General features: G+C 37.0%; 1 protein-coding gene across 1 annotated transcript in view; it reads left to right on the forward strand.

Annotated features, from left to right (window-relative positions):
* The window catches only part of RIT2 (Ras like without CAAX 2), a 366,925-nt gene extending 349,002 nt beyond the window's left edge, over positions 1-17,923 (forward strand). Inside the window, exon 5 of the mRNA XM_003784731.2 lies at positions 17,426-17,923. Coding sequence (XP_003784779.1) covers positions 17,426-17,653 — 228 coding nt within the window. The 3' untranslated portion in view covers positions 17,654-17,923. The remainder of the gene's footprint in view (positions 1-17,425) is intronic.
* The last annotated feature ends 7,326 nt before the right edge of the window (positions 17,924-25,249 follow it).

Genomic DNA, 25,249 nt, shown 5'->3' on the forward strand with positions numbered 1-25,249 from the left:
AGGTTTCACATTTTTTATGGGAATTGAATGTGTTCTACTTACCTCCAATGAGTTCTACTTACCCCCATGGAAAAATTGCCCTCCCTGGAATCAGTCCCTGGTGCCAAAAAGGTTGGGGATACCATTTTATATTGTATTTTTACTGTATCTCGTCTATGTTTAGATACTTAGATACACAAATATTTACCATTAATTTTATGTAATTCCATATATGTACAATCTCCATTGTTGACCACCTCTTTAAGTTGACCTAATTTTCCTAGACCGGACATTCACCACATAGATGTATCAATATAGTAGGATGATCAACTTGCACAGGTTCAGCTGTAATTTCTACAGTTTTCAATAGAGTAACATGGGGCACAGGTTTGCAGCCTAGGAGAATAAGCTGCACTACATAACGTAGGTGTGTAGTAGATTGTGCAGTCTCAGTTTGTATAACTACACCCCCTGATATTTGCATGACAATGAAGTCATCTAACAATTTCTGAAAAAATGTATCCCCATTGTTAAACAACGTGACAGTATCATGAAACTCATCTTGTTGATATTCATCTGTACCATTCTAAGTTTAATAAATATTTATTGAATATCTATTATTTATATACATACTGTGTTGGTTGATTGAGATCAACAAAAACATTGCAATGTTAATCAGAAGCTATATGCTAGGGAAAACATATTCACAGCAAGTCACTGAAGGAAGTGACTTCCTAGAAAGCAGATAGCGCTAATATTGACTTTCACAGGGGTATCTTTCAGTATCTTATATTATTTTTTTATTTAATAAAGAAATTAATGTTTGGTGCCCCAACTGTTCAACTATTCACCCTTATTCTAGCATAGTGAATAACAAAGACAGTAAAAAAAAAGAAATAAAATAATAATAATAAAAAAAAGACTTTAATGTCTGGTGTGGTCAGTTATGCATCCTCTGTGGTTAGAAAAGTAACGGTCTTGCAACCAAAGTTTTATTGTTGTTGTTGCCGTTGATTTTAATAAATAGCTGTCTTCTATGGTTTCACATTACTCTGTAAGAACAAAATTAGAGCCATCTACTCATTTTTCTACTAAGTCATATATTTTTCAATTTAAAACTCTTGCAGGATAAAGACTGTCTTCTGAAATGAGTCAAAATAATTTTCTGAGTACAATTCAGTAGTAAAAAATCAGTATGAGACATAATGTACATTTTTATATTATAAGAGTTATCATACAGAAGAAAATGGGGAAGAGAGTTACTCTGGATGTGTTTATAAAGGCTAGAATAAGCCCATTAGATAAAAAAGTAAGGAGAAAGCATTTTCTTAGCATTATTAACTTTCTCCTAGTGAACACATACATTAAGTGGTCTGCAATTTTCCCATATGTGAATAAACTCATTACTGAACATGTCCATAAAGAAGGTAAAGATGCCCCCTCTCACCAGGATGTTTCAGAAACAATGATATCTTGAAATACTTTACAGTGCTGTCTCTAATGGCAAGGATTCCATGATTTCTCTTAAATGTCTACCCACCATAGTTTTCACTTAAGCTAATAACAGTTGATCAAGGGAGTTGAAAATTTTGCTGATTAGATACCTTTGTGAAAAGCCAATATCTGATCTCAAGAGCAAATTCAGGTTGCTTTGATAGTCACATATTATGGGAGGGAGATTAACTAAGAAGAACTGAAATTCCTAAGGGGGACAAAAGCATTTCATTAATTGGGAGAAGGGGGAAAATTTATAAATTGTTGTTAGTTAGTTAGTTAGTTTTAGGAAATAATAGAAATCATGTTTTCAGATCAATTTGAAAGTTATCCTGATTATAGGAGACATCCAGAAAAAAAATAAGACTCTTTCTGTATTAATAAAATTAATCCCAGCTAAGGGCTAACAAATATATTAATTATAGTAAAAGGTAAGTGATACAACCAATTTGATTAGAGACTTATGAAGAGGAAGAAATCACACTTAGTTTGGGAAATCAACAAACAATTTATGACGTGGGGTCTGGGAATCATTTTAGAAAAGTCTTCAGGATTTGTTGGAGGACGACCAAAGAAGCAGGGAAGACATAAAGAAGGAGAAGAAGAGCAAGAAGAAAAGATAAAAGAATAAAATAGGGTACTGGAGGAGAGTAAGGAATTCAAAAGGGAATGCAGGAGAAAGGGAACTGAAATCCTATCGATGGCTTTCAACAAACAGCATGACAAAAGTGACTTCAGCCTTCACTGATTAAGCATCACTGTGATTGCTTTTGATTTTAGTAAAATGCTTTTCTGTCTCATTCAATAAAATACTCTTAAAGGACGATAGAAAGTCCCCACCGTTTGGTGTGGTCATAAAGACAAGAATCAAACTTCTCATTCATATCCAGGTATATAATTTATAGGTGGAGACAAGCCAATAATATGTGTCAAAAGAATAAAGAATCAAAACATTCAAAAGATAACATTTAATATTGTATTGAATTTAATTATATTACATTACATTTGTTATTACACTACTTTTAGTATTTATTATACAGAAGACCTTCTGTTTATAATATCAGTCATTTCTCTTATGAACTTTAAGATGTGACACTGAGTGTTACAGAGGCTAACTAACTCAATTAAGGACACTCAACTAGTAAATGGCAGAGCTGAGATTGGAACTCAGGTCATTTGATTCCAGAAAGCAGACTCCTAAATAGGATGTTTTTTCTCTGTATCTCAGTGAGACCTGCTGTTTTGACTAACGCAAACTATGTTCTCAGCTGCTTCTGCAGAGGGAAAAGCATAGATAATGTCAGTGAGCTGACAAGTCATTGCAGTGATAGTGTTGTTTGCCAGGTACTCTGACATGACCAGAATCTGGAAGAGAAAGCAGGTGTCACTGAGTGGAGATGTAGTCTCAGGCTGCTGCTTCTTAACAGACTTGTCAAGATTACCTTCCTTGCTCTGGCGTGCTGTGTCCCAGCCACTGAGGCAGGTCATTTTGTTCATCTGGGGAATGATCAGGCAACTTGGCTTAGGAATCAACAAATGGAAGGAGATTTGAAAGCCACAGAGGAGTAAACTGTCATCTGTGCAGCCACTTGAATCTACATATAATGTATTTCAGATCCAAAAGGATGAAAATGTGCAGCCACACATTCTATAATAAAAGAAGTTTAAATTGTATAAATTTAAAATATGTGTTCATATTTCACAAACTGAAAGCCCTCGCTCCAGAAGTGGAAGGTCCTCTGCTGCCTTCTGACTAAACTGGGAAAAATAGTAACAGCTTTTAATCCTTGCTTCTCCCATCTCAATGTAAGCCTGATTGTCCAAGGAAGTCTCTTTTTTGACCATTTCTTCCATTTTTCTCTCTACTAAAACACAATTGTTTCACACACCGTCTCTTCAGCTCCACTGTCTCTGTGTTGTAGGGAATGCAAAGTTCAAAATTTGGTTTTAGTATCGGTTTCCAATATGGGAGAACTATATAATGTTGGAAATGTAGGTAGTCCCTAATCATTTTAGTTTATTTAGTTTATATAAGAAAGAATTTGAAGTCCATGATGCCCAGGACCAATTTCAGCTCTGAAATCTGAATTTTCTTATGACTAACTATGAGAAACTTTGACAAAAATGGCCATTTTACAGAAGAATGTGCAATCAGAGTGTGTCTGCAGAAACTTGGTAGCCCTCATGGATGTTGTAGATGAAACATAGTTGATGAGTTGGTGGTTTGAAGAGGACCCTAAAGGCTATTGAAATTTCAAACTCTTTTGATTTAAGGAATATATTAGGATCTTCCAAAGAAACAGGACCAACAGAATATATAGAGATATATGAAAAAGGTTTCTTATGAAAGACTGGCTCACACAGTCATGAAGGTTAAAAGGTCTCACATCTGCCATCTACAAGCCAAATGCTCTGGAAAGCTGGTGGTTCAGCTCCAGTCCAAGCCTACAGGCCTGATATCTAGAGTAGTTGATGGTGTAAGTTCTGATGAGAGTCGAAGATGGAACCCATGGACACATAATTGCAGAATGCATGAGTTAAGAGTAGGATACCAAGATAATCATAAAGGGTAATTAGGAAGAGGTTAGAAAATTAGGAAAGGATATGTCATCAGTTGAAGGATAAGCCCTTAATTTTATTCTTATTACTTCATTTCTTAGAGACAGGAACTGATTCTGTCACCCAGGGTGGAGTGCAGTGGTGAGATCATAGCTTGCTGTAGCCTCCACTCCTGGGCTCAAATGATCATCTCACCTCAACCTCCTGAGTAGCTAGGACTACAAGTACATGCCACCACACCTGGATTTTTTTTTTTAATTTTAATTTGACAGAGGCTCACTCTTTCCTGAGCTGGTGGTCTCAACTCCTGGACTCAAGCAATCCTTCTTCCTCAGCAATCCGAAGTGCTGGGATTATAGGTGTCAGCCACCATGCTTGGCCAGAAGAATTTAAAGAAGGAACTAGGAAGTTTGTCAAATGTTGCAAGTAGTAAAATGTCACTGGGACATCGGTTGGTTTCATCAATAAGGACAGTATTTATACCTTTGCAAACAATGTGAGGAGAATGGCGGGGGAGAAGAGCATAGATGGTGAACATTGATGTGCAAATCAGAAGTGATTAAAATAAATCAGCACATGAATTTACAATGTATTTTGCCTTGAAATTGTACATCCTTCTCCTGGTCACATTTCTGCCTCCACCTCATTTTATCTATTCTTAACCTTATACAAATGATTTTGTGAATGATCTACTTTTGACAGTGAATGGAAGGACAGATAGGAGAAAGTAACTGAACTGGACTCTAAAAATAGATGAAACTTACATATTTTTCTGAGACTAAAAAGAATATTAGAGAATAAAGCTGAAAGTATGGGACAGAGGTGGGACAGCTAATGGTTGCAGGTCGGAATGAAGTAGATAAAAAAAAGGTGACTGAGAGACCAGATGGAGGTATCCGATTTGACAAGATTCAGTAACCTCTCTTTGAGAGGTAAAAGAGTAAGATAAGATGTTTAATGATGCGTGTAAGTTTCAGGTGCTAGTCTAGGATGTTAAAGTCATTCTTCGGGGATGTGTTCATTTTCTCACCGAGGTGAAGTAAGAGGGCATGAAATCTGCTGAAAATGAGGATGGGGTCAGAGACCTGAGACAAGAAGTGAAGGTTTTTAAGAACTAAATGAAGGACAGGAAAGGGCACTGGCTAATCATAAGGAAAATAGTTGACAGGAGCACAGATGACTTTGCTAAGATTGAAATCTAAATATATAGTGCACCAATAAGCACAGGCACATACATTTTCAAAAAGTCCAGCTCCGTGTGTGTAAGATCAGAAAAATGACCAGCGTGTGTTCAGTGTTGCCTTCTGCAGACAAACTTACAGCAAACTTACTTTGTTCTAATTCATCCTTCTTTACATGGTATGGGTTTCCCAAATAGGATCCAGAAAGATACACAGGTTGACTGTGAACTTGAAGGATAATACCTCTAGGAAACCCTGGCTTTCCTTTGGACTTTATCATCTGCCACTATGATCCCTGAATCCCATTCAAGGAAGCATGATGACCCTGTCTTCTTCTTTTTTTCTATGTGGAAAGTCCACAGGGCACATGTTCTATTCTGAGAGCATATGGGATCTGACATCTTAATTGGAAATGAATGGCATGGACGTTTTAATGGAAATAACTTAAAACCTTTAGTCATTCAAGTGAGATTCCAGGTTCTGAATTATTTCTTCCTTCATCAGCTTTCTATCTACTTTTTCATTATCCATGAAAAAATAGAAAATATGTTTACTGAACATGGGTCATGTGCAGAGCATTGAGGTGTTTGCTGGCAATGCTGTGTCCCTTGCTCGCATGGGCCTACATTCTGCAGGAGATCCACACATCATACAGTTTTATAGTTTATTAATTAAATTATCATATGTATTCTAAATATAATACTCCCTTAAGTTCCCTTCTTATATTTTTATCTGATATAAATTTATTAATGTAATAAATTAACTACTGAAATATTTTTTGGTGTTTAGAGAGTAAAGTTTTGGCCACTTGGAAAATTTAGGTATACATAATAAGCAATTCCCTGATGGTTCTCTTGAACCGTTGATTTAATATACACCAAACATACACATTTATTTTATTTATTAGTGCAAATACATGAAAATATCCTTAGGCATGCACATGCATGTATATATATATACAAATATATATTCTTGCATTTATATATGTGCGTATATATCTATATATTATACATATTTCCTAAGTCTGTTGATTTATAATTTTAACAAGATATTGTAAAAGTAAAGTCTTTAGGAGAAAAATTCAAAGAAGAACCAGATCTTGCTGTTAGCAAAATATTTAGCATTAACCTTCTCTTTTTTTCCTTCATAGCAACTACTGGCTGCCATGGCAACCTTTCCCCCCAAGCAGAACAGAGCTTCTCGGATGAAAAGCACAAGGCCTTTGAGACTTCAAATGTCTCCTGTACAAAGCAGTCTAAACCCTTTACCCTAGAGCCATTACCATCTCATGCCTCAGAAGGACTGGCTACACCATTTAATTTATTATGTCCTGCTTTCTCTCCATTCAATCAATACCTCTCCAGAACAGCAGGAGAGAGAAAACCTATTACATCTCCTTGCACAGAGTAGGCACTCAAGAAATAGGCTTTTTATTCTTTTTTGATTATTCCATTGATGGGTTCTTAACAAATTTCGTATGGATCTAAGTAAATTAGACATTCAAGCAAACTAATTTCTTCTGAGTATGCTATTATTCAGTCCCTCCCCTCTTGTGCTCTGGTCTAAACCACATTAACTATCGACGATCCCACAAAAGCACTGTCATCGCTTCTGCCTTAGGCCTTTATTAGTCCTTCTTCCTGAGACTCCTTTCTGTTCCCCAAACACCCCAGTCCTCCTACTAACCTGATAATTACCACATGTCATTCAGATCTCTGACTGAGGCACCCTCCCTCCAGAGGCTGACAACCACTAAGACAAGGCTGGATCCTGTTTATAAATGCCACTGTAGTGCTGTACCCTGCGCTAGCCACTTTCGTTGATGTGCAATTTCATTTTGACTTTTTTATTGTCTCGATTGACACCTAACTCCTCTACTTATTGTAACTCTAGCTCTATGCCATGGCCTGGCCTGAGTTCCAATGGAGTCACTTCACAGAGAATGAGTTCCTCCTAGGTGTATGCCTGCACTCAAGACTGGGTGCAGAGGTGAACAGGACAGACACATTTACAGCAAAACTAAGCCTACTTTATACTGGAGGGGGATGTAAATTAAGCATATACACCAAATAATGAGATGACTTCAGAGAGTCATTAGGTATACCCCCCACCCTACTATCCAAAAAAATAAAGCAGAGTCATAGGACAGCACTACTGGGCATGTAGAAGAAGAATGGCTTTAAAAGACAGCTAGACAAGGTTTCAGATTTATCTGAGCTGGGATATGAAGAGAATAGTTAGGAGGAGACCTTGCTGGGATCATGTTCCAGGCAAAGGAAATAGGACTTGCATACTTGAAGGGAAGATGATTGCACTGGTCATGTGTAGAAGTATATGACAGGGTGTCATGAATGATGGGAGAGTGGTGTGAATCAGCCTTGAGGAACTGACCAGAGGTCAAATATGTAGAGTTTGTAGATCATAAGGATAAATAGAAAAAAATATAAACTGTGCCAAGATGACATCTAGAGGATTCGAAAATTTCCTCTTCCTTCTTTTCAGACATTGGGGGGGAAAGTAACATTTATTGGATGCACACAATATGCCAGGAACTGTGTGCTGTGCAAAGGCTAGAGTTTACCAGCTTATTGAGTTACATTAACAATTCTATAAGACAGGACTTTATAGATGAGGACATTGAGCCACAGATAGTCAAAGCAACTATCCAAGAACTCATGGCCAAAACATGGAGTAGCCTGAATTTGGGTCTTGGTAAGCTAATTCCAGAAACTATACCTTCACCCACCATGGCAAGACTTCATGAGGCATTTGCTAAAGCCCATGCTATAGCCAAATACATTTGAAAACCATATCCTGGCCTCTGGAATTGCAGTCTGATGGACCCTGGGGTGACCATTGAGTGTTTATGAGATGTCATCATTACCATCATCAAAATTAAATATTTAATGAGCATCTATATAGTACCACCTGCAGCATTTATGGCTAAGCACAATGAGGTCAAAAGGAAAAAAAAAAAAATATATATATATATATATGGTTTCTGTTCCACTACCTTAGAGTTTGGTTGGTGAGATAAAACAACAAAACCATAAGGCCAATGACCTTTCCTTATGGATAAGTGGCACAGCAAAGCAGAAAGCACCAAGATCACCACAGACTGCATTGGTCTGTGAAGTCCAGAATAGGTCTGGAAGAGGTAACAGAAGAAACATGCAAGGCCTTCAAACTGGGAACAAAGCAATATGCAAAGGTATAAAGATGGAAAGGTTTGTATTGAGGCATGTGGGCCCTCAGGTGCAAAAAGGTACTTCACATTCTAAATGGAGCCACAAAGAATTATACAACCAAACCATCTCTCTTGATCCCACTCTCGCCTTTCCCTAATCCATATCCTCTCCCAGTCTATGAACCCAGGGGGGAATCTGGAGTCTTTAAGCCAAGGGTGGGAGCGTGTTTTCTCCTTGTACCCCAAAGAAAGGAGGGAGGATTCTTGCCCTCCTCCTTGACAAGACACAGGAAGGAGGCTCTGACGTACTCTATCCTAAAAGTTTGAAGAACCTGCTAATAAGAGACTGACATTCCTTCTCCAGTTGAGCTTCAGCTTAGTACCACAGACTTGGTCACCTATCTAGAAAATAGAAGTGGAGAGAATAGCAGGGCAGAGAGAGCACGCTGGGAAGGAGCACATGTGAACACACCCTCATCTATCAGGAATGGCTTCCCCTGTGTCAGTGACTACAGCTACGGGTGGGACCTCTTGCCAGCGCTTTGCTTAGTTTTGATTTTCCCCCAAGGACTTTGAGATGACATGTAACATTTACCTTTCAATGGAAAGATGATCTCTTGATAAAAAACACTCTCAGATTAAATAAGTGAATAAATCAAATTAATTAAATGAAAAGCATTTTCATTAGAACTAGTCGAGAAAACTGACAAGTCCATTCATATTGTTCACACTGATCAAATCAAGCATTCAACTCAGCAAAATGAAAATCGAGTAATCTGAGTTTGGGCTGCTGCTTTCCATTTAAGTTAACAAGTAAGCTATTTGGGTCTCATATATCCCAGGAAACCATGATTTCTGCTACTTTGATGATGTAGGTTGTATCATGAAAATTAACTCTACAGGAAAGACTGGCATGAAATTCTGACGAGAATGAGATATTAGAAAATACAAAGCAAATCACAAAGAATTCACTCCATACACTAAACATTTTAACAGCACCCAGTAGGATTACCACTAACGTATTTTGCTCGTGAAGCTTCTGCAGGGAGAATAAGACCCATCTTTCTGCCAATCTCGTTTCACTCAAGGTTAGCAATTAGAGCTGAGCACTGTGAGTTTCCTTTTGTGCTGTTAAGAATGATGTAGATTATTGGGCAACCACTCTGACTACCTTTACAGTAATTTAATTCAATTTATTATATCTTATTTTTACTAAACTCAGGTAAAAGATACAAAGATGTAAAGAGCCAGGAAGCTCCTGAAGTCAGCAGATTGTTGAGACAGGAACTGTAATTGGCTGGTGTGCTCATGTGGCTTCCCACTAGCAGCTGGCCTGGACCAGAAGAGGCTCTGCTTGCCTTGCTGCCCCAGTAGGCCCATCAACCCCCCATGCAGCTGTGGCTGAGTTCTAATGCCTCCTTAGGCAGATGGAAAATGGTATTTCAGGGAGTACCTGGCCCATTACATGGTGATCTTCCTCGGTGAAAAAGGTCATATATATTAAAAAGATGGCACCCCTGGGTTATTGAAATTTTCTATTACTGGTATGAAACATTTTTCATTATTCCATCTTCCCTGCCATTGCCTTTGAAGGCCTTCAGGTGGCACATTAAATCACAAAGTTTCCTTCTTAACAATGGAAGGGCAGTGTGGCATAATAGTACCCACATCAATTGCTCCTTACGTCCAGAAAAATCTTTCTGTGACATTTTCCCCCTGTGTTTCTGTACTTAACATGCACTTTGGATGTAAACACAATATAAAATCTTAAAGCCATTTGTTTACTATTTAAGAATCAACTTAGAAAATCTCACATCAGAATAATCAATTACATAGATATGGAATACTAGCAAAGGGAATTGAAAGGACACCAGGAGAAACGGCAGTCTGGGAGCAAGAGTTAACGGGAGAGTGTAAAACTTGATGAATGTTTTTCTTGATTAGGTGTGTGACCTTAAACCATGTCTTAATCATTGCTTAACATTTCTGGGCCTGAAAGCCCTCATTTGAAAAATAAGCCAATCTAATTCTCTGCTAACATTGTGAGTTTTTCTTAGCAGTTACCTCATTATGTGGGTGAACATTGGTGACTTAAAGTATCTTATTTTACTTAATATTTGGAGAGACAAGATGTAGCAAAACAATATATTAATTCCCCCATTTTGAAACCTTAATATAAAAGCTGCTACTTCCTGTTATACCTTCTGGTTCTAAACCATTCAGAACCCCACACACCACTAGCAGACTGACTCAAAATTACTCCCTGTGATACTACTGCAATTTTTATGGCCTACATATTGACCATAATTACTAAGCATAAAACTGATACATCTGTAAATATTAATAATATTTATGGGGCCTGTTTTTTTTTTTTTTTTTGAGACAGAGCCTCAAGCTATCCCCCTGGGTAGAGTGCCATGGCATCACGCTCACAGCAACCTCCAACTCCTGGGCTCAAGCGAGTCTCCTGCCTCAGCCTCCCAAGTAGCTGGGACTACAGGCGCCTGCCACAAGGCCTGGCCATTTTGGGGTTGCAGCCATCATTGTTATTTGGCAGGCCTGGGCTGGGGATTCGAACCTGCCACCTTAGGTGTATGTGGCTGGCTTCTTAGCCACTTGAGCCACAGGCGCCGAGCCGGGCCTGTTTTTTTTAATGTTTGGACTCAAGTTCTAGCATTAAATTTATGGTATATAAATTTCAAGGACAAAAGTAGGGAAGGTAAATGTATGGTTTGTCAATGTTGGTGTGAGATGGAATTTTACTGAACATGGAAATTTTTTGTTAAAGTGTGCTTTCACGTTAGTACTTTTCTTTGAAAAAATAAAAATTTTAGGTCACTGATCCAATAAGACATTTTTTTAGGAAATTTAGAAGGGGTCAAATAACAAATTTAACTTCCATTTAGATTTCATTATGACCAATGTAAAAATTACTGAATCAATTTTCAATTAGTAATACAGAATTAATATTCTGCTAACAAATCTAAGATTATATATGAGTATATTTCATGCTTTGAAACGGAAAATTGGTGATTCCTACATTACCTATCAGAAGAATGAGTAGACACAGATTTAACTATACTTCAGCCTGTTACCAACATTAAAATATGTAGTTATATCATCTATTAAAGGTGCTGTTTTGTTGCGTCTCATTCCAATAAGATTCTGAGCATGGAATTTGCTTGCTAACTTTACTTCAAATTGAGCTTAATTATTACATTGGACTTTCAACTGAATTTTGATGTTCTAATGATTTATTTGTGATGCTTACAGTTTTCTAATCAGAAAATATTTCATATATATATATGTACGTGTTTATATAGAGAAATATACATATGCCTATGTATGTATATACTAAAATAAATAGACATAGATACATTGCTTTTCAAATCTATAAAAAATACTGTCGCATAGATTTAGCTAAGAACTTAACTCTAAACCCTTTCTATGATACTTCTACTCTCCCCAAAGAAAAATTACCTTTCTGTGCTAGTGAAAATAACCCCCATACATCTTGGTCAAAAATAATCCAAAATGATAACTCAATGTCAGAGCGCCATTGACGGCACCTTCATTTCCCCACAGATTGGGAATGCCACCCCAATAATACATCAAGCTCCGGTATATATGTTGATCTTGTTTCTAAGTTCTCTATTACAATATAATAGGGCAATTTGTCTAGCCCTTAACTAATGTCCCACTCTCTGAACCACTTCTCTTTGCAGAGAGCCTTAATCTGGTGCGACCAACAACATTGTTATTGTTCTTCTCTCCACTTCCATCTTACAAGAATAAAATATTTCTTTCCTGCACCTATATTCTTCCCAATGAATTTTAGAATGGGATTCTGTATAAGACTCTGTGATTTGAAAGTTTCTAGGATTTGACTGTATTTGCCTTGAACCTAGACACTAATTTGGAATGACACCAAATATTTGTGATATTAAACGTTCTCACCCCAAACTGTGAAAGTTGCAATAGTTAGCTACAGAAATATCACTGTACCTGAGGACAAATTAGTGCTCTAAATTCCAAGGGGATGCTGCACATTCCACAATGTCTTTGTTTAATTGTTTAATTCAAATATCTTACAAAACAGCAGACCCCAACATTTTAGGCTCCAACTTTTCCAGGGACTAGCTTTATGAAAGACAATTTTTCCTTGCACCAAGGCGGGATGGGAGGATGGTTTTGATTTAAGTCTGTAGTCCCAGAGACTCGGGAGGCTGAGGCAAGAGAATTACTTGTGCCCAAGAGTTTGAGGTTTCTGTGAGCTATGATGCCATAGCACTGTAGAAAGGGCATCAAAGTGAGACCATTTCTCAAAAAAAATAGTTTTTGTGTTTTTAAACTTTCTATAAATGTAATTGTGTGCCATTTTATGTAACAGTAGAAGAAACTAGATGTGGGGTGTATGGAAACTTCCCATTGCCTTATTCTGTCACTCTAAAGTTAGGCTAAACTACAAAATTATTGAAGCATTCCTTAGAGTCTGACTTCTTTCACTCAATGTTATTGTTTGTGAGATTTACATAAATTGTATATACCGGTGTGTCATCATTTACACTGAACAGTATTACATTACATTAATATAACGCAAATTATACATTAAACCTACTGATATTACCATTTTTGTGGGTTTCTGCATTTAATTTGCTTTTGCTATTGCAGATAATATTTCCATGAACAATTATATGTATGTCTTTGGGACATATATCTACACATATTCATCAAAAGCAGCTTCTGGCCATAAAGAATTGTGAAAAGATTTAATTGTCTGTCTCATGTGTAAGATAATTCATATTGTCTTTTTTTTTTTTCTGTAAGGTTTCGAAATTTTTGTTTTGGTAGGAATTTGTCCTTTGATTTTTCTGATTCATTAGAACAAACATTGTGCATTGTGTTCCCTTATTTCCTCTTTTTAAATGTTTCAAGGGTCTGTAGTGATATCCACTTTGTCATTTTTTCTTTTTGAGACAGAGTCTCATTCTTTTATCCAAGAATCATCATCCCTCACTGCAGTCTTAACCTCCTGGGCTGAAGTTATCCTCCTACCTCAGCCTCCTGAATAGCTAGGACTACACGTGTGTGCCACTGCACCTGGCTGTCTTTTCTATTCTTTTGTAGTGTAGAGATAGGGGCTCATTCTTTCTCAGGCTGGTCTTGAACTTATGACCTCAAATAATACTCCCACCTTGGCTTCCCAAAGTGCTGGGATTACAAGCATAAATCACCACACCTGGTTCACATTGTCATTATTAATATTATTTGTGACTTGTTTCTCCTTTTTTAATTTCAAATTATTAAGGAAATACAAATGCTTTTGTTACATGTGTAAGTGAGGGCATTTAGCATGCTCATCTCCAATACAGTGTTCATTGACCTGAACAATAAAGGTAGGATCCTACCCACCTTCCTCTTCCCATTCTCCTCACCCTTAATCTGTCTTGCATGGTCTCTATCACTTTGGACATCCTTATAAAAAATTTCCTGTTGTAGTTAGTCTTTTTTATTGCATTTTTTTATTATATTATTTTTCTCTTTATCGTTTCCTTCTTTGTGCCTTATGCGAATTTAATTTACAAGCTTTTTGGTACCTTCTTGAGGTTAATACTTTGATCATTAAATTTGAGTGTGTATACTTTTCTGAAACCTTCATGTAATGTTATAAACATTATTTTGAACAAATCTTTAGATAATCACACAAGTTTTTACATACCGCATTTTCATTATTCTTCAGCTCCAAATAATTTTTAAATTTTTCTGTAATTTTTCTGACCTATTAACTATTTATAAATATACTGTTCCCCCAAATATCTGGAATTTTGTAGGATTCTTCAAGTTCATCTCTAACTTAATTTCATTTATCTGGGAATTGCCAATATTTTAAGACTTGCTTTAGCATTAAGTCAGTTGCTATAAATGCTTCAAGTTTACTTGAAGAGAATATGATTTTTTCACTTGTAGCTGTAGTATCTTAAATGTGTAAATTAGGTCAACTGTGTTTATTGTTTTGTTCAAATCTTCCATATTCTTAGTGACTTCCTATCTACTTATTCTTTCAATTGCCAAGAGAGATGTGTTAAACTAAACACTAAAATTTTAGATTTTAATTTTTTCAACTCTTTCATTATATCCTGAGGCTACATTTTCATACATAAAAATTTATAACTGTGATGTATTCCTAATAGATTGATATTTTTATCATTATACAATATCTTCTTTTAACTCTAATGATGGCCTTTTTTATTTCCTGTCTACTGAGTCTGTTATTTATGCCACTATACCAGCTTTCTTTTTGTATAAATTTCCATTCAAATTTCCTCTTTCTATATCCTTACTTATAAGTTGTTGAGATTGTGACATTTGAAAAATCTGGCCCAGTGATCTTTGTTCTTATTTTAGTTTTAGTATTTTTTAATTTCAGAATATTACAGAAGTACACACATTTTGATTACATAGTTCATTTTATACCTTTTAGGTGAAAGTTATAAGCATGTCCTTCATCCAGAATGTGTGCCTCATCTGTGTTAGGTAGGGATTAACCCACCCACCCACCCACCGACCCCTGCCTACTTGATTCCTAGTTTTGCTTCCCCGTGTGCACGTAAGTATTGATTGACTAGTTCCGATTTAGTATGGAGTGTATGTGGTGTTTGTTTTTCCATTCTTTGTGATACTTCACTTAGTAGAATGTTCTCCAGGTCCATTCAGGTTTATACAAAAGATACTAGATAAACTTTTTATGGCTGAGTAGTACCACGAAGTACTACTCAGCCATTAAAAAAGGTCCCCCAAAAATGAGGTGGTACAAACACCACATTTTATTAATCTCCTTATGCTGTGATGGGTATTTGGTTTGTGTCCATATCTTTGCAGTTGTGAATTGTGCTGTTACAAACATTTAAGTCCAAAGTCTTTATCTTTTTAAATCAAAGTGTATATTGCATTTATATTGATTATGATAGGCTCGATTCTTCCTTTACGATTCTTTGTTTCTTCTCCAGTATTGCCATGCTTCAACTGAGCTGAGGAAGCTCCTTGCCTTGTTGAGTTTAGGAGTCTCCATTTGTCATTTGGCCATTGCGATGTAGTAGAATTATCTCTGCTTCTTGCACACCCACCCTCTGTCATGGGCATATCAATTCCCATATAAAAGGGGCTTTGTCAACCTGCAACCCAAAATAAGAGAATAGGAAAACAAAACCACCCAAGCAACAGCCTAGAGCTGAGATGCCACAGCCTACTCTTCTGCTACTAGAAACAGTGTGAGCAAAACCCAAATATTTTTGAAAGCCAGAGAGATTTTGAGGCTGCTTTAGTTTATATACATATAACCTCATGAAATCCGATTAATAGGAAATGATTCAAGATTTGTGTTGTGATAGAAAAATGTAATATACACATCACTGGCTTCTTGGTAGAGGAAATTCTTATGAATGATTAAACATAATGGTAATCCACATAATGCATACCAAACAATTTAGCCAGATTATTACTTATAGTAACTTAGAAGTTGGTCAACTTACTTAATAAACTTATAACTTTGCCCAGTTGCAGATATGCCAGAATTTTAATAGCTTTAGTTAGTTGATTTACAGCATTTCTTTAGTTACTATAAGGTAAAAATGAGTTCCAAAAGGGATAGATGTGTTTACAGCAGGAATAAAAGAAAAAGGAGAGGGTTCAGGCATTCTATGTCTTACAAAGTTACACATTGCAGTTGACTAGAGCAAGTTACCCAGTAACATGGATAGTTATTGCATAAAACTGCTGCTCAGCAATGCATTAAAATATGACAGTTATTCACCTCTACTTGACACCTGTGGTGAGGTTAATCTGTCACAGATAGAACAAAGGATTTGATGACCTGATAAATTTTTACACCCAGCTCAGCTATTTGCTAGAAATCTAATGTGTTGTATCACTTAAGAAAACTGGTTTCTACTCTGATTTTAAACAATTGCAAAACGTCAGCCGCTTAAAAGAATAAAGTTTTCTTGTTAGTCATGCCACACATTCAACATAGGTGGGCTGGGCATTTTACTCCTTGTAGTCAAAATCCTAGCACTCAGGGTTTCCAGGAGGGCAATGTGGGAGCACAGGAATATGATCCTCAGTTACAATGGTAGGTAATCCACTCACTGTTTAAACATCTGTGTGTGATTTATTTATCTTCCTTAGTTAATAGTTGTTAAACCCTAGGCAATTTTATGAATCATTCACTCAACTCTTCAAATACCTCTAATGGCATCAGGAGCTGTGGCAGATACCAAAGCCATGATAAATGAGGCATGTCCCTGAGCTCAGTCAGTTCACAATCTCTAGAAGATCCATTGTAACAGTGTGCACCAGAAAAGAGTTAAGTGCTGCAAAAGAGTAATCTGGAGTGTTTAGCTAGAGAAAAGTGTAGTTATCATAAGGGTGGTGTTTTACCTTTTGAGTTTATTTTATTAGAAGATTGTTTTTTAAAGTTTCATTGACAACTTCACCCTGATATCATTCTTAAAAGAAAGCTCTGAAACATGACAACAGGTGTAGAGCTCTAGTTATGTGCCCATCACGTTCACGTGCCTGGTATAGCCGATCTTGTTTAACCCTAACAAAGAACCTTTGCCTTAGGTATTATTATCTCCTGTTACAGATGAGAAAATGAGACCAACGGGTGAAGAATCTTACCAAAGTCTGCAAAGCTAGAAAGTAGTTGATGTGGGATGTGAAACACCATAGTTTTAATCTAAATCCTAGTGAATTTTGTCCACTAGGCAATGTTACATTTTTGAAGTCTGGATAGCTAATTTCTAGTTTTATCTGTGCTCAGTTTTCCATCACCTGTCTTTTCCAGGAATCCTAGTTTCTCATTTGTTTTTCAAGTTCAGAAATTCTAGGAATCTACCTTAAAACAAATTGTCACATTTACATTTTTTTTTTTCTGTAACTGGGACCCAGTCTTAGTAGGGAACTTTTTTTTTCTTCGAAGAATATCTTTCTCTCTTTCTAATATCATTTATTTTTCCCCCCTTAGGTCTCTACAGAAGAAGGTTTGAGTCTGGCCCAGGAATATAATTGCAGATTTTTTGAGACCTCGGCAGCCCTCAGATTCTGTATCGACGATGCATTTCATGGCTTAGTGAGGGAAATCCGTAAGAAGGAGTCCATGCCATCCCTGATGGAAAAGAAACTAAAGAGAAAAGACAGCCTGTGGAAGAAGCTAAAAGGCTCGTTGAAGAAGAAGAGAGAAAATACGACATGATACCCCTGCTCTTGAGTCTCTCTCATTCTCTCTCTCTGAATTTTATCACTTGGACAGTTCCAGATGTAGCATTCTGCTTTAATATTCTCTGTCTGTCTCTCTCTCCCTTTAAATATCTGTCTATAGGTGAAACCCAGATCTGTATAACTGTACCTCTTGAGATAGTTTTGTTTTGCCTCTACCAGTTGGATGGATTTTGTCAATCAGCCGGATATGCTGTTTAGTTTTTACAATATATTACTAAATAAAATTGACATTCCAATTGCCTCATTTCCCTCTAAAGAGTCTAGCTTCATTTGGTATGCTGTCTGGTTATAAAAGGAATATGCAAAATTGCAGCCAGAATGATAAAAGACTCAGGGGATCTGCCTTTGCCTGATAACACTCCGGTTGTTTGCATTTCAGGAATCTCAGTAAATAACAAGGAAGCTTAAGAAACAATTCAGAACAGGAACCTGCAGCCTGGTCTTTCCTTATTGTAAAAGTCATGGGTCTTCTTGAATGCTCCAGAGATAAAATTTAGAGGAATTATTAATAATAGGAACGGGTTATGGGTCATTGGAGAGCTGAAATAAAATATCCCTGTATTTAGAGTCTCTGCTCCTGTTAAGCTTTGGCAAAATTATCACAGTGAAGTCACTGGGCTGTAGCAAAAGGATATTGTGTCTGTAACAGGAAGAGAGCAGCTGCCATGAATTTGGTGGTTCATGTACTCATAAAAGGACCCCCGGCTCCTTCTCGGTGAGGAGTGCCTCTTAGGATCACTTCACCTGCATCAGGACCATGGGCAGAGCGCAAGGCCTGATGTCTCCAGAGACCCTATGTTCTCCCTATATTGTCGAAATCTCCTCTTTCCCCTTACATGAAATGCCAACCATTAGAGGCTTTTCTCTTGTTTATTTTACAATGGATCATCATGTAAAATGAAATTGCCCATTCATTCACCTTCCCCATTGTGTGAATTGGTTTATTTAAATTCAAGCTCAGAAAGCACACTACTAGAAAGGACAGTGCTGAGTGTTGAACAGACGCATTGCTAAAAGAAAAACCATAAAGCCAGGCATGAGAATTCATCAAACCCATCTTCATGGATTGGTAACATTTTTTATCATAATTAAGGAACAAGAGGGTTGAGGGGCGTCGCTATTATTCACTATCTAATCACTTCTCCTGTTATTCACAATACCTCTGCCACTTGCTAAACTCTGAGACTATGGAAAAGATTCACTCAGACAGGCGCCCTGACTGCCTATAGCTTAACATTTACCTGGGAGTTTCACTGCACTGACAGAACAATGGGATTATAAACTCTCAGATGAGAAAGACGCATTTTGCTTACGAATAGATGAAGTGAGAAGGGAATTTAGAGATTATTTTTAGCTATTGGACTAAAAGATGGCTTTTCAAAATACTGTGCTTGTGAGTCCTTTTACTGTTTGGGACCTGGACCCTTTCTCAAACCCATAGACTTCTCTTTTGTTTGTTTGCTGCTAGTTCCTGGGGTCAGAGAACCTGGCCTATAATTATCTTTTATTAGTAATTGTTGCCACTCCAACGTCCCTTAGGGTTTTTCTCAAACCAAATCTTCCAGGGAGTAGGACAAAAAACTAAGCAGGTTTTCTCTGTCTCCATATTGCCCCAAACAAAATCCACTACACCATTTATTCAATTCTAAAGCACTTATAATTAAGAAGAAAGGCCTAAGGAAAAGAAAAAAGAACAAACCGTAGATAATATAAAGTGGACAAAACTCTCCTAGTCTTAGAGCTGGTCTCTGCTGACTTCTCTTTTTTAGGTTCAGAAGAGTTAATCCACTGGGGGTTTTTGTCCCATTAAATTGGTACACTCACCTGCAGTACGTTTTATGCTTGGCTCCCAGAACCGAAGGCCTGCCTCACCTCAGTGACTCTCCTAGTGCCAGAAGATGTAATTTAGGAAAGACGGCAGTTGGCAGCTATTTTTCCACGATGATCTTGCATTTTCAACAATCCGATGATTGCCCTACCCCTACATGATAGTGTGCGGTGCGTTTTCTAACACAAGCAAGTCTTTAGAAATTTTAACTTTTATCATTCATTGTCAACTCTTCTATCTTTGGCTCTAGAATCTTATACCTCATTTCTCTCTTACTCTGTCTGTTTCTTTATACTACTCAAATCCTGGTAAATAATTTATACAGTTTAGAAATTCTCGGTGAGGTTTGGATTAGGGACCAGTTATTACCAAGACCAATCGTATTATTCTACAGTGTGATGGATGCCTGTAAATTATCACCTGTAGGCTAAAAGAATCTGAGATGGTTATCACCAGCAGACACAGAAGCAGACTTCAAGCATCATTTTAAAACAGTTATTTTTCTAGACAAATGGACCAAGAGGAAATGTTCTATAATATAACCTGGATATTTCTGCCTAAGAGCTGTGGAATCCTTGTCTTTGATATATGACCAAAATGTCACCTTCTAGCCTTTGATTACATCCTTAAAAATACCACACCTGGAAAATCTAAGTAATTCCCCAAAGCTCAGGGAACTACAATGTACACGTGCTTGCTTTGCCAAGCAGGTGTCAAGAAACTTTCAGGCAATATCCATCAGTGTCCATTGTAGACTAATGTGTAGCAACCCAATACAATTTATAAAATAGTGACTAAATGCGTACTATGTACCAAAAAGTTTGCTAGATGCATGGCAGGGAATACTATTAGGTGGGAAGGCACAAAGCAAGTCTGACTATTATTTCTAACCTTCAGAAATGTATCATGTACCTACATTAGGGTATTTTTTTATTAACTTATCTGTAGATCCCAATGATAAATTAGTTTGTCAGATTAAAGACAAATGGCATTCTAAGATGTCCTATTTTGTGCTCAGTTGGCACCAATTGAGAATGGTGACTTGTGTAGAAAATACCAGCAAGGAAATAAAAGGGGCAGGTAGGCCATACATCATTCACATCATGATCAGATGTGCAAAGAACAGATAGGTGCTCTATTTCTCTAAAACTCGCCCGTTCTTTCCTCATGATCCCCTGACTAATGGACGACTGGTACCAGGAAGGATTAAATTTTAGTTCAGACTAGTAAATTAGCACTAATCTGAGGCAATAACTAAAGAAACATATTTACCACAGTCTCTGTTTGGTATACTTAGGACAGTATTTGATTATTCAGTTCTTCTCTGTTGATTCTTCTTTTTAAAATTGCATCTGGGGATAGGGGAAAGGTGTGGCTTATGTGACCTAATGGCAGTAGTTTCTCCCTCTTCTAAACCCAGCAAATATCCCATAATTTCTGCATCCTTTTTAATGAACAGTCTGGTTAGACTCTGTTTACTAGACTTGTTGACTTTGAGGCATGTCAGGAATAGGCAAATAAGCCATGATAAACAGGCCCTCTCTGTGGAGTCCAAGAACTTACCCCTTAGCCTTGAGTCTTGAGGTCCTTCCCAACACTGTCTCTGTCTTCTGACTCAAGATCCTCCCAGTTCACATCTTCCAGCACTTCTGCCTCCCCTTGGAAAACCTGGCATGACACAAACAAACCACAGGATTCCTGAGTACTGCTTCAATGAAGCTATTCCAATTCTCTTCCTTCACCCCTGTCCAGCTCATACATGAGTCCAGATTACTCCTTGCATTCCTTGTCAAAGCACTACTCTATACAAACACAGACCAATCAGAATGGAGACTGGTTGCAAACATCAAATGTGTCCATAGCCATGAGGCAGTTGGTTAGCAGTCTCAGGATTCTCAACCTTCCCTGTGGTTGTTACAATAAACCTCACACCAATATTCAGTCTGAAGGGCTTTGAATGGGAGATTAGGAAAAGTATTATCCACTTGCTTTATTTATCTCAAGTTATTGCCTCATTAGCACTGTCTGTCTTCTATAAATCATCAACCAGAAGAGAAGCAGACTTTTAAGTAACTTTACAAGAACCTGTTGGTATCTAAACCATGCAAACAAATAAAACAGAATTGAATAGTCAATGATGTGAAGTGACTCCCCTTATTTTAGAGAGCTTCTGTTCTTCCATTGAAGCACAAAAATAAAAAAAATATATATGGCTTCAAAAGATGGAAGCCCCTTCTCAATAAAGATGTATTTTTATATACATATAATATATATGCATACATAAAGATATATTATATATAATATATAAAGATATAACATATTTTATTATACTGTAATACTCAATACATACCAATAACATTTTTACCTTGCATATTGTATCTCTCATAATTGCAGAAGTCAGACATGACTTTGAGTATCAAAACGTCAATAGTTTTTTTTTTCTTTCTTAAAATGTGTATACATTTTTTGGCACCCTCTGTATATATACCTGGTGTAGCTGTCTTCCTTCAAAAGTACTGATCCAAATCATTAATTTTTATGAAAGGCACATTAATAAATCAACATTTCATCCCTGTAAAAATCCTCATGCAAAGTTTGAGGTGTGCAATAATGTCAGTGTGATTTGTAGCCTGTCCACTTTTTAAATGCCCCATGGTAATTAACCTTGTGTCTGAAAGAAAAGTTAAATTAAATAATAAATAAATAGTGTTTCAAGAAACCATGTAAATTACAGCTATTCAGTCTTCATCTCTGATGAAGTAACTGAGGACCAGAGAGAAGTCTCCAGGTCTGCAAGATCAGTCAGGCCTCTTCACCTCCATTCTGATTATCCTCTAAGTACCCTTCCCTACCCATCCAGGACTTAACAGGGCAAAGCTCAGCTTAAAAATACCAATGCTGAAAAATTGTCCTCTTGATGTTTTATTGCCTCTCAAGGAAGAAGCAGAAGGAAAAAAGACATGTGACAACTTTAGGATTTAGAGACAGTAGAAACTTCAGACATCAAATTGTGATAGAATGACCGCCTTCCATTTTTAGTAAATGTGACATCAAAAGAAGGAAAAAAATTTGTCTTATACCCCCAATATGCCACTACGATTACAAAAATAATTTATGCTATGTACTGTCTCTGTTGCAATTTGAGCATCATTCAACTTTCTCTGGAGGTGTAATGAAAATAAGTTAATAAATAAAATGAAAAACAAGGCTTCTGGAATAGACCCACAGTGTCTCTTTAAAGTATGTAAAATATGAGGACTGTTTACCTCCCTTTCTGGGATAGGCTACCAGGACACTGAAAGAGGAGGTACTCTGAGTCATGTATTCCAGGATAGTACATTAGACACCAGAGTGAAAGCAACAATTAAGAGGAGTTTGCCAAAGGCTTTTAATTCAGTACTGGTGAAAAATTCTGGATCTACAGAAATTTGACTGGATACAGAAGGTAAAGGAAGAGATAAAAGCACTACCGCTGAGCCAATACCCTGGAGATTTTTAGCAGGCTCAAACCAACTATGAATTATAGACTCAAGAACTTTCTGTCCATGTCATTCCTGAATCACAGACAGACAGACTCTCTGACTTTGGGTCAGTTAAATACTTCACCTCTCTGAGCACTGAGCAGTTTTTGTATAAAATGGGGATGGGATAAGGACACACAAAATGGACATTCTTTGAATGGTTCATCTTGGCTTTGGGCACACACTGATAATTTATTATATAGCCTATCCTGGGAGTTTATGAGATATTTTTATATGTTAATAATAGGAATTACTTGTATTCTTTCATGTATCACTAGAAGGAAGAGGAACTATTATAGTAAATATATGACCCTAAAAGTCAAATTAAAATGATAAATGACCCATAAATTCACAAGCAGATAATTGATACAAAGACATTTATTCATTCATTCACTTAGGATTTTTGAACTCTTGCACACACTCTACTTGCCGTTGTCTATTAACCCCACAATAATCAATAACGTGAACCAAGTCATTTATACATACAATAATATAAAATTTTCCAAAAACCTACTCAGTGCCAAATAATACACTAAACTCTGGAGACAAATTTATAATTAAACATCTATGATCCTTCTGTCTTGGAGTTTTCTAAATAAGGCAAACATGCCAGTGAAATAGTTAGATTTGAGCTTTTAAAATTGGGACTTTTGTGAGACAACACTATGAAGGGGAGTTATGCGATGTAAATATTGTTATAACATAAAGATTTGACCTACTGGAGGGAGTCAAGCCTCCCCTGAAGATAGAAAGATTGACTTGACAAAGAAGGGGCATCATGTCTCACGCGTATCATCCCAGCACTGTAGAAGGCAGAGATGGGAGGATTGCTTGAGGCCTGGAATTGAGGACCAGCCTGTGCAAAATTGAGGCCTTCTTTACAAAATATCAAAAACCTAGCAAGCACAGAGGCATTTGCCTGTAGCCCCAGTTACCCAGGAGGCTGAAGCCAGTGGATCACTTTAGCCCGGCAGTTTGAGGTTACAGTGAACTATGATGAGACCACTACACTTTAGCTAATGCAACAGAGTGAGACCCACATCTCAAACAAAACAAAACAAAAAGAACCTAATTTATCTAGGCCAAGAGGAGAGAGAGGGTATTAAAGTGTACTTGGCAGTAAGACCAGCATGGGCATCAGTGCTGTGGCAGGGGGCATGGGAATAGTAGGAAGGAAGAGTGTTGCAGGGATAGAAAGGAGAAATAGGGTCTATGATGTAATGATACAGGAAAAAATGTTGGAAATAAAGTCATGAGGGCCAATTTGTGCAAGGGATATGGGTTTGGTCTTTATCCTGAGAGAAACGAGAGGCTATTAAAAGGGACTTAAACATTCAAATGAAATAATAACTATTTGCCTTTTAAAATGATGATTCTGACTCTGGAGAATAGATTGGAGATTGGAAAAATAAAAGAGTAAAATACAGTGATTCCATTTTATTTTATTAGCAATTATGTAATTTAACACCTATAATTTACTCCGCTGAATAAAAAATTGAAAAACTTGGTCACTCTCTGGAGAAATGTGATCCTCTCATTTTCACAGCAGTGCCCACACGTTCTTTTCTTCTCTTTACAGAGAATTTTACAAATCCTTTCTCTAAAAATCCAAGAAGTTTATTCAGACCCAGAAGTTCTCTATAATTCTTTAATTTCTGTCAGGTGACGTATGGCTGCAGCCTATCATAATTTGATTGGTCATTCTTAAAAATTTGTTCCTAAAATTCTAGTTTTCCAAAAATCAATACTTTGCCTATTATGACATCCAATTTTCATTAACTCCTCCCTATGCATTAAGATCACATTCTTAAAGAATCAACACAATTTCACAAACTGACTTACGTGAGATTATCTTGGTATACTGTCTTGTGTGATGTTATGTTATGCATTATTGTAATTGAGAAGCCAGTAAGGTTTGTAAAAATAAGGGACAGAGAAGGAAGATTAAGATACCAAACCTCATTCATAGAAAATAAGATGAGCTTTGGGTGGTACCTGTGGCTCAAAGGAGTAGGTGCTGGTTCCATATATTGGAGGTGGTGGATTCAAACCCAGCCCCAGCCTGAAACTGCCAAAGAAAATAAATGAGCTTGATCAATGACAGGAGTTCATTGTTCTGGAGACAAAAGGGCAGCAAGCCATGAGATGTTGTGTAGAATGCAGGAAGTCGGGGGATATTACACTTTAGTGAGAATCATGAGATTGCAGCTTTTGAGTTTTT

This window comes from Otolemur garnettii, unplaced genomic scaffold (genome assembly GCF_000181295.1).
Source record: "Otolemur garnettii isolate 467f Iridium unplaced genomic scaffold, OtoGar3 scaffold00012, whole genome shotgun sequence".
Taxonomy (NCBI): Eukaryota; Metazoa; Chordata; class Mammalia; order Primates; family Galagidae; genus Otolemur; species Otolemur garnettii.